The 10,540-nt window shown below is 43.3% G+C and overlaps 2 protein-coding genes across 3 annotated transcripts in view; one reads left to right on the forward strand and one right to left on the reverse strand.

The window, feature by feature from the left end:
• The window catches only part of LOC140560789 (uncharacterized), a 29,866-nt gene extending 23,718 nt beyond the window's left edge, over positions 1 to 6,148 (forward strand). For both annotated transcript variants that reach the window (XM_072685332.1, XM_072685333.1), the window contains exons 21-24: positions 158 to 965; positions 5,366 to 5,425; positions 5,555 to 5,626; positions 5,730 to 6,148. In XM_072685332.1, the coding sequence (XP_072541433.1) occupies positions 158 to 965; positions 5,366 to 5,425; positions 5,555 to 5,626; positions 5,730 to 5,957 (1,168 nt within the window). In that variant the 3' untranslated portion in view covers positions 5,958 to 6,148. The remainder of the gene's footprint in view (positions 1 to 157; positions 966 to 5,365; positions 5,426 to 5,554; positions 5,627 to 5,729) is intronic.
• Positions 6,149 to 7,078: 930 nt separating this feature from the next.
• Positions 7,079 to 10,123, reverse strand: LOC140560790 (uncharacterized). Its single transcript, XM_072685335.1, has 2 exons — positions 9,909 to 10,123; positions 7,079 to 9,200 (listed from the first exon to the last, which is right to left on the reverse strand). Exon 2 carries the CDS (start codon positions 9,096 to 9,098, stop codon positions 8,037 to 8,039), a length of 1,062 nt encoding a protein of 353 aa, XP_072541436.1. The 5' UTR covers positions 9,099 to 9,200; positions 9,909 to 10,123; the 3' UTR covers positions 7,079 to 8,036.
• Positions 10,124 to 10,540: the final 417 nt, after the last annotated feature.

Below are 10,540 nucleotides of genomic sequence, written 5' to 3' on the forward strand. Positions count from 1 at the left end.
AATCAGAATTATCACAGTCATCACCATCAAAATCACCACCATCACAATCACGCCTATCAAAATCATCACCATCACCACAATCACGATGATCACAGTCACCACCATCACAATCACTACCATCACGGTAATAAAATATTTTCATGTCGCCCACCTTCAGAGTTCACGGTCTTCAGAAGGAGAACAAAGAGCTTCAGGAGAAGCTGCGGGTGAGAGAGACTGATCAGAAGGATGAGGAGGATGGAGCAGGGAGCAGAACAGAGGAGCAGGACGACCAGCTGAAGGGTTTACAGATAAAAGCAGAGCAGAGAGAGAGAGACTCAGTCAGAGAACTAGGGAGAAACATCGAGCTGGAGGAGCAGAGGAGGAACCTGAGCCTGGTGGTCGAGCGGAAGATCAGAGTTGTGGAGGAACTGAGGAACCGAGCGGAGGAGAAGAACGAGCAGCTGGAAGAACTGGAGCAGGAGATGAAGTTGCTGAGAAAGGAGGAGAGGGAACGACAGAGTGAGCTGGAGGAGAGCGAGAGAGCCGTTAAACTCATGGATACAGAGGTGAGAGAGAGCATGAGTGAAGGAGTGAATGAACTTCCGGAAGAACAGAGCCCCCTGCAGGATGGAGAACAAGAGGAGCTAAAGAAGCGGCTGAGAGACAGTGAGTCAGAGGTGTTTTCTCTGAGAGAGAGAGTGGACGAGCTGGGTAAGGACAGAGAGCGGATCAGAACTGCTCTGGAGAAGATGGAGAAGAAGCTGATCGAGTATAAAGAGAGAGTCCAGCAGCTGGAGAGACAAACAGGAGAGGTCAGTAAAGTGGAGAAGGAGGGAGGAGGAGAGCGCATCAGAACTATGCAAAAAGCCGTGGCTCAGCTGGAGCTCCAGCAGAGGGCGCTACAGCAGACAAATAGCCGCCAGGAGCAGCGCATAGAGAAACTAAAGACTGAGAGACAGCAGCTCCGCTTCACCCTGCAGCAGGTGAGCACGCTACACCTTTACACGCTACACCTTTACTAACAAAACCTTTATACACTACACCTTTACACGCTAAACCTTTACACACTACACCTTTACTAACCAAACCTTTACACTCTACACCTTTACTAACCAAACCTTTACACTCTACACCTTTACTAACCAAACCTTTACACACTACACCTTTTCACACTACACCTTTACTAACCAAACCTTTACACACTACACCTTTACACACTACACCTTTACACACTACACCTTTACACGCTAAACCTTTACACGCTACACCTTTACACGCTAAACCTTTACACACTACACCATAACTAACCAAACCTTTACACACTATACCTTTACACGCTAAACCTTTACACACTACACCTTTACTAACCAAACCTTTACACACTATACCTTTACACGCTAAACCTTTATACACTACACCTTTACTAACCAAACCTTTACACACTATACCTTTACACGCTAAACCTTTATACACTACACCTTTACTAACCAAACCTTTACACGCTAAACCCTTACACACTACACCTTTACACGCTACACCTTTACTAACCAAACTTTTACACACCACCTTTACTAACCAAACCTTTGCACGCTAAACCTTTACATGCTACACCTTTACTAACCAAACCTTTACACACTATACCTTTACACGCTAAACCTTTACACACTACACCTTTACTAACCAAACCTTTACATGCTAAACCCTTACACACTACACCTTTACACACTACACCTTTACACGCTACACCTTTACTAACCAAACCTTTGCACTCTACACCTTTACTAACCAAACCTTTACATACTATACCTTTACGTGCAACACCTTTACTAACCAAACATTTATACACTACACCTTTACTAACCAAACCTTTACACACTATACCTTTACTTACCAAATCTTTACACACTACACCTTTACACACTACACCTTTACTAACCAAACCTTTACACACTACACCTTTACACGCTAAACCTTTACACACTACACCTTTACTAACCAAACCTTTACACACTATACCTTTACACGCTAAACCTTTACACACTACACCTTTACTAACCAAACCTTTACACACTATACCTTTACACGCTAAACCTTTACACACTACACCTTTACTAACCAAACCTTTACATGCTAAACCCTTACACACTACACCTTTACACACTACACCTTTACACGCTACACCTTTACTAACCAAACCTTTGCACTCTACACCTTTACTAACCAAACCTTTACATACTATACCTTTACGTGCAACACCTTTACTAACCAAACATTTATACACTACACCTTTACTAACCAAACCTTTACACACTATACCTTTACTTACCAAATCTTTACACACTACACCTTTACACACTACACCTTTACTAACCAAACCTTTACACACTACACCTTTACACGCTAAACCTTTACACACTACACCTTTACTAACCAAACCTTTACACACTATACCTTTACACGCTAAACCTTTACACACTACACCTTTACTAACCAAACCTTTACACACTATACCTTTACACGCTAAACCTTTACACGCTACACCTTTACTAACCAAACCTTTGCACTCTACACCTTTACTAACCAAACCTTTACACACTATACCTTTACACGCTAAACCTTTACATGCTACACCTTTACTAACCAAACCTTTACACACTATACCTTTACACGCTAAACCTTTACTAACCAAACCTTTACACGCTAAACCCTTACACACTACACCTTTACACGCTACACCTTTACTAACCAAACTTTTACACACCACCTTTACTAACCAAACCTTTGCACTCTACACCTTTACTAACCAAACCTTTACACACTACACCTTTACTAACCAAACCTTTACACGCTACACCTTTACTCACTACACCTTTACATGCTACACCTTTACTAACCAAACCTTTACACACTACACCTTTACACGCTAAACCTTTACACACTACACCTTTACTAACCAAACCTTTACACACTATACCTTTACACGCTAAACCTTTACACACTACACCTTTACTAACCAAACCTTTACACACTATACCTTTACACGCTAAACCTTTACACGCTACACCTTTACTAACCAAACCTTTACACACTATACCTTTACACGCTACACCTTTACTAACCAAACCTTTGCACTCTACACCTTTACTAACCAAACCTTTACACACTATACCTTTACACGCTAAACCTTTACATGCTACACCTTTACTAACCAAACCTTTACACACTATACCTTTACACGCTAAACCTTTACTAACCAAACCTTTACACGCTAAACCCTTACACACTACACCTTTACACGCTACACCTTTACTAACCAAACTTTTACACACCACCTTTACTAACCAAACCTTTGCACTCTACACCTTTACTAACCAAACCTTTACACACTACACCTTTACTAACCAAACCTTTACTCACTACACCTTTACATGCTACACCTTTACTAACCAAACCTTTACACACTACACCTTTACTCACCAAACCTTTACTCACTACACCTTTACTAACCAAACCTTTACACACTACACCTTCACATGCTACACCTTTACACACTACACCTTTACTAACCAAACCTTTACACACTACACCTTTACACGCTAAACCTTTACACACTACACCTTTACTAACCAAACCTTTACACACTACACCTTTACACACTACACCTTTACTAACCAAACCTTTACACGCTATACCTTTACACACTACACCTTTACTAACCAAACCTTTACACACTACACCTTTACTCACCAAACCTTTACACACTACACCTTTACACACTACACCTTTACTAACCAAACCTTTACACGCTACACCTTTACACGCTACACCTTTACACGCTACACCTTTACACACTACACCTTTACTAACCAAACCTTTACACGCTATACCTTTACACACTACACCTTTACTAACCAAACCTTTACACACTACACCTTTACACACTACACCTTTACTCACCAAACCTTTACACACTACACCTTTACTAACCAAACCTTTACACGCTATACCTTTACACACTACACCTTTACTAACAAAACCTTTTACTAACAGATGTTTAAGAGTCCATTTATATTTTAACATGTTCACTAAACAGGTAGCAGTGGTAGGCAGGTGAGCCGCTGGTCTGCTATGGGTGGTGGTGGGAGGGGGGCCTGATGGTCGGACTGGTAGGTGGCAGCTGGTTTGACGCAGGTAGAGGGAACCTCAGCAGTCAGTCTTCCAGCAGGTCTTTGGTGTGACACAACAGATAACACCACTACCTACCACTGAGTTACAACACCATGTGGGAGACCAGGGTTCGATTCCTGGTCTGGGTGACTATGCTGCGTGACAGACTGGTGACAGACTCCTTACACTACATTGGCCCTCCTCTGTGATATAAATAACCTTGAATGTTGCTCTGGATAAGAGCGTCAGCTAAATGCCATAAATGTAAATGTAGGTCGGGCTGAGTGGTCATTTACTGGGAAAGGTAAAGAGACAGAGTTAGATCTGAGAGGATTTTATAGAGATCAGAGAATGCTGATCAGTATCAGAGTGTGTCTGACGACTCCGGCAGGTCTGACTATTTAAAAGAAGAGAGTCAGAAGGTAACACAGACACGGGAGCACCCTGAAACGCTAGCGTCCATCCGCAGCGAGACGACAGTTCCAGCGACAGCAACCCCTGGACCTGCAACCTTCATCTAAGGGGAAACATTAATTACCAAAAGCTAAACTAAACAGATGCGTTTCAGCCTAGATTTAAAGACTGAGACTGAGTCTTGATGGTTCGTAATCTATAATAAGATCCCGCAGGTACTCAGGGGCGAGGCCATGTAGGGCTTTATATGTTAATAGAAGAATTTTATAATCAGTGCTGAACTGAACTGGGAGCAGTGCAGTGCTGATAGAACTGGACTGATATGGTCAGATGTTCTAGTTTTAGTAAGGACTCTGGCTGCAGCATTTTGCACCAGCTGAAGTTTATTGAGGTTCCTGCTGGAACAACCTGACAGTAACGCATTACAGTAATCTAGCCTTGAGGTAATAAAAGCAGAGGAGGAGTCTTAGTTTGGAGATGTTCCTAAGCTGCATAAAGGCTGTTCTACTAATATCAGCTATATGATGCTCAAATGATAAATCTGAGTCGAATATGACTCCCAGAATATGATGTGTGAATATGACTTTACTTACCAAACCTTTACATGCTGGACCCATACTTCCTTGACCTCTGCTCACTGGACCTTTTACATGCTAAACCTACACGGTAGACCTTCACACTAGATGGGTTCTACATGGTACATTGAGGAGGAGGCCGTGTGTGTGTGTGTGTGTGTGTGTGTGTGTGTGTGTGTGTGTGTGTGAGCTCAGTGGATATCATCAGTGTGTTTGGTTTGTGCCAGGTTGAGCTGGAGAGGACTAAACTGAAGCATCAGCTCTCGCAGTCTGACGCCCGGACTCAGGTATAGATGCTCTTAATCACGCAGTGTTTACAGTGTTTGTCAGTAACGAGCTGCTGGTAATTAGAAGTTACTGTACAGGTCTGTACTGTAGGGGGACGTTCTCAGGTGTGTTTTGTGTTGTGTGTGCAGGATTGTGGCACTCCAGCTGAAGCTGAGGAGCTGAAGAGACTGAGGGAACGTGTCTGTGAACTGACGGAACAGGTGTGGAGAAGTCAAGACAAGAGTCGTGTAGTTTAAGATGGGTACTGTTTGGTGGGGAATGCAGCACTGATTTGTGTGTGTGTGTGTGTGTGTGTGTGTGTAGGTTGAGTATTTGCGTCAGGTGCTGGCTCAAGATCATCAGGAGCGATCAGAGTTCATTGACCGCTCGCTGAAGAACAGTGTGAGGCTTCAGTCTCTAAGAGAAGACCTGAGCCAGTCTCTGGCTGTCGTGTCCCAGCGGCTCGTTTCTCCAGTTCTTCAGTCCGAAACCCAGAGACTGGACCACAGCATCAGAGAAGAGGAGCACCGCCTTTCTCTCAGCCTGACCTGAACAGAACTCCCCCTCAGGGAAGTGGAGGGAGGTTCCTATGCTCTGCACTGGCGGTAAAGGAGGTTGCTGACAGCTGATTGTAGCAGATTCTTCAGATCCTCTTTTCTCCGTTCCTGCATCACAAGTCTTATGTGTTCAATTTTTTTACTTTGTATTTATTATTTTTCAACTAAATAAAACTAAGAAGCTTCTGTTTGGGTTATGAATTAATTAACCCCTGAATAGATGATCTAGTAGTGTCTCCAGTACAGAACCGTGGCCCAGTCAGCATTTTAACTGCGTGAAATTCAGCAGTTCAGCGTGTTTGTTCTAGAACTCTGGTTTGGATGTTACTGAGCGGCTGGTTTCTGTACAGCGTAAAAACGTTGCTAATGTAGTCTGCACCTAAAACCTTTTCTAATCTGTTCCATTATTTTACCATCGCACAGGACTTTCAACCGGCGGCGATCTTGCAGTCATTTCATTTTGAAGGGACTGTTAAACTGTGCTGGTCTTCTCATTGTTGAATAATGAAAGTGATCAACTAAACATCAAACTGCTGTTCCTCCTTCCTAAAACATCCAGAGCTGTCCAACGGGCCAATTCCAAAACCCCAGAACTGTTACATCACAGGTTTGATGTTCGTGTTGTGTTCCTTCTTGAGTTGGTCTCTGATCATCCCACTGCTCACTTTCTCAAGCTCAGTATCCAGGTCTCCAAGGAGAGATCGGAAATTGGTATAAATGAGTCACAACCCCAACAACCTTATCACCCCCAACAAGCCACAGTTTGTAAGATTGGTGTGACTGGAGTATTCCAGGGTACTTTAGTCTCCTCAACACACCACAGAGCATGAAGGTCTCAGGTTCATTGGTTCGGGAGCGTGGCCTGCTGACCAGAGAGGATCTTCTCTTCTTCACTTGAATGGGGTTGAAGAACCACACTTCCAGCTAGCACCCCCAGCTTGACTGAAAACATACACTGAGAGCAAACCTCTCTTATGATTGGCAGTTCACATGATCAGTCCACGACTGGCCCAGGGTTAAATTCCCACAGGATTTTACTGTGTATTTTTTGGGTTTTTTTAATGGCTGAACTCATTTTTAAGCAAGTTTAAAAGGTGTAAATGAAAAATCTCCAAATGTTTTAGTACAGCAATTTATTAGTGCATCTTACTCATGCTAAATGGAAACATCATGCAGTGGCAAATTAAACAACTCTACAATAATGTTAATTTGGAGAACACTACTACATTTACAGATAAACATTTTACAGTATCTTATATTAATATATTCTTTTTTTAATATAATATTGATATTAATATAAACCAAGTTCACACAGGTGAAAGATCTCACTCTAATGAGAACAGCTGGATTAGACTGGGAATCTAAAGGAAAGCTGTGAAAGTGAAGACCAGAGAGTGTTCTGAGGAAATAGAGATGATGTTCTATGCAAGAACCATAAAAACCTACAGAATCATATTCAGGTGTTTGAATCTTCCAGATCAACTGGGAGGAACTGGGAGCTGAATTGTACCACTCATGCGGCTGCATGATATTGGGAAAAAACGTGAATATTAAAAATCTACATGTTACACCTACAGGAGTTACAGGAGCTTTTCTTACCCCCATTCTAAACCCACAGGTATTAATATGGAGCAAAAAAAAAAGTTGTAGCAGATATATGATCTTGATATTGCACGTCCGGCGATGTGACTACAGTGCATGCTCACATAACGTTGGCAATGCTGGAATACATCCCGATTTACCACGCTTATTTCACACTGTATTAAATGATAACTCGTTTTTTTAATTGTTCACTTTGGAGAATGCACCTAAGTCACTGCTTCCAGATGAATTTATAAACCTGTACCATCGTTAAACTCATACACTTTTACAGAACAGCACAATTCTTCCCTGTACAAAAAAAAGCTAGGGTCAAAGAACAGGGCCAGCCATACCACAGTGTCCTCTGGGTGCAGAGAGCAAAGTGCCTTGCTTAAGGGCCCAACAGTGGCAGTCTAGTGAATATGGGATTTGAATCCACAACCCTGTGGTCAGTAACCCAGTGACCCACCTTCCTCATGAAATCCTCCATGTGTTACGAGTGTTCCTCCCCAGCTTCTCTTCCCCTGCACTTGTGACGCCTGAAAGAGTTCAGATGCCTGAAGCTCATCCCGCACTCTGAGCAGTAATACGGTTTCTCTCCGGTGTGAATCCGCTGATGTTCTTGCAGATGACCCTGTTGGGTAAAACTCCGCCCACACTCTGAGCACTGAAACGGTCTTTCTCCCGTGTGAATGTACTGATGTTTCTTAAGAGTGCTTTCATCACTGAAACTCTTCCCACAGTCTGAGCACTGGTAGGGTTTCTCCCCAGTGTGAATACGTTGGTGTCTCTGGAGATGACTCTTTAGAGTAAAACTCCGCCCACACTCTGAGCAGTGGTGCGGTTTACCTGCGGTGTGAATGTGCAGGTGCTGTTGAAGGTAACTCTTCACAGTAAAGCTCTTCCCACACTCTGAGCACTGATGCGGTTTCTCTCCTGCGTGAATGTTCTGGTGAGTTTTGAGAGTACTTCGCTGATGAAAACTCTTCCCACACTCCGAGCACTGAAAGGGTTTCACTCCTGTGTGAAGGAGTTGGTGTTTTCGGAGAGTATCTCGTATACGAAAACTCCTTCCACACTCTGAACAGCAGTAGGGTTTCTCTGCGGTGTGGATGCGTTCATGTTTTTTAAGATTACTCTTTTCACTACAACTCTTTCCACAGACCGAACAGCTGTAGGGAAGCTGTCCTGAGTGAGTGAGCTGGTGTGTTTGTAAATAACTCTGTCGAATAAAACTCTTCTCACACACTGAGCACTGATACGGTTTCTCTCCGGTGTGAATGCGTTCATGAATTTGTAAATAATTGCGTCGGACAAAACGTTTCTCACACACTGAACACTGAAACGGTTTCCTTTCTGTGTGAACGCTCGGGTGTCCTTCGAGATTGGTGTGAACTTGTTGGTGTTCCTCGAGGTAACGCTGATGAGTAAAACTCTTCCCACATTCTGTGCAGCTGTGAATTCTCTTCTTGGTTGTATTTTCCATTGTCCATCTGCAAGAGGATGTTTCCTGAGGACTGGAGCTTCTGCTGGATGCCATATTCGCACCCTTCATCGCTCCTGACTTCAAGCCGGACAGTCTTTGTGGTGGGAAATTTACAGCATGTAGAACAATGGACACCAGGAGCAGAAGAGGATTTCAGGACATCATTCTTTTCTGGAGAAAGAATAGAAAAAATCTAAACTTATTAAAAGAACAATTTTTATACCAACCAAAGCAGAGAGACTGATAGACAGGTCGCTGGACGCAACTTATAGGCTACATAAGAATCATCAGCTACCTCAGCTAAACCATAACATGTGGAATGGAATTCAGTGACCAATCAGAAATACACGATAAGGACAACAGTATTGGGACACACCTCTTAATCCATTCATTCTGATACAGAATAAAGATCAACTGTCATGAAGAAAAGTGTGTGTGTGGGGGGGGGATTATTTTAGACAATGTTTAAACAAGATCTGAGACTTGCTGCTTTACTACTGAACAGGTTCAGATCCTGAGACAAAATATAAGAAAACAAGAAACACAGAAGTCAGTTTCCTCCATTCAGAGAAAGGGTGTTTGTTCGAGTCCCAGAGCTTCAGACACGAGAACTCTTCGTCTCACCTCTTCTATTATTATTATTATTATTATTATTAGAGTATTGTTGTGACTGTTCATTGTTATTAATTTCACATTTAGTATTAAGGTCTGAAGCAGTGATTTACAAACAGAAGAAAGAAGTAAATCCATCAGCACTAAAACCTGAAACACTGAACTCTGTTAAACCTCCACATTTTCTCCAGATGAGATTTAAATCCTAATAAAAGAATTAAAGTTAAACCAGAAAATAAACCAGCTGTTAATGAATCCTCCTCCTACCTTCATCAGAGCAGCTCCTCTTCCTCTCCTCCAGCAGCACTGTAGAAGCGGAGGCGTGGACTGCTGACCAGAGCGGATCTCCTGCTTCTCCACTTTACTGGGGCTGGAGATCCACACTTACACAGCTAGCGCCCCCAGCTGGCCTGCAGGAGAACCACACTTACACAGCTAGCGCCCCCAGCTGGCCTGCAGGAGAACCACACTTACACAGCTAGCGCCCCCAGCTGGCCTGCAGGAGAACCACACTTACACAGCTAGCGCCCCCAGCTGGCCTGCAGGAGAACCACACTTACACAGCTAGCGCCCCCAGCTGGCCTGCAGGAGAACCACACTTACACAGCTAGCGCCCCCAGCTGGCCTGCAGGAGAACCACACTTACACAGCTTGCGCCCCCAGCTGGCCTGCAGGAGAACCACACTTACACAGCTAGCGCCCCCAGCTGGCCTGCAGGAGAACCACACTTACACAGCTAGCGCCCCCAGCTGTGGTCATGAGCAGTGAACCATTAGAGCTGAATGTGGAGAAAGACCTTGTTCTATTAGTGATGCTCAGATATTTAACTTGGTTAAAACAGCTGAAAGTTTGTATGTTTTGTCAATAAACCTGATTACCAGTGGGTCTGAATCATTTAA

This window comes from Salminus brasiliensis, chromosome 8 (genome assembly GCF_030463535.1).
Source record: "Salminus brasiliensis chromosome 8, fSalBra1.hap2, whole genome shotgun sequence".
In the NCBI taxonomy this organism is placed as follows: Eukaryota; Metazoa; Chordata; class Actinopteri; order Characiformes; family Bryconidae; genus Salminus; species Salminus brasiliensis.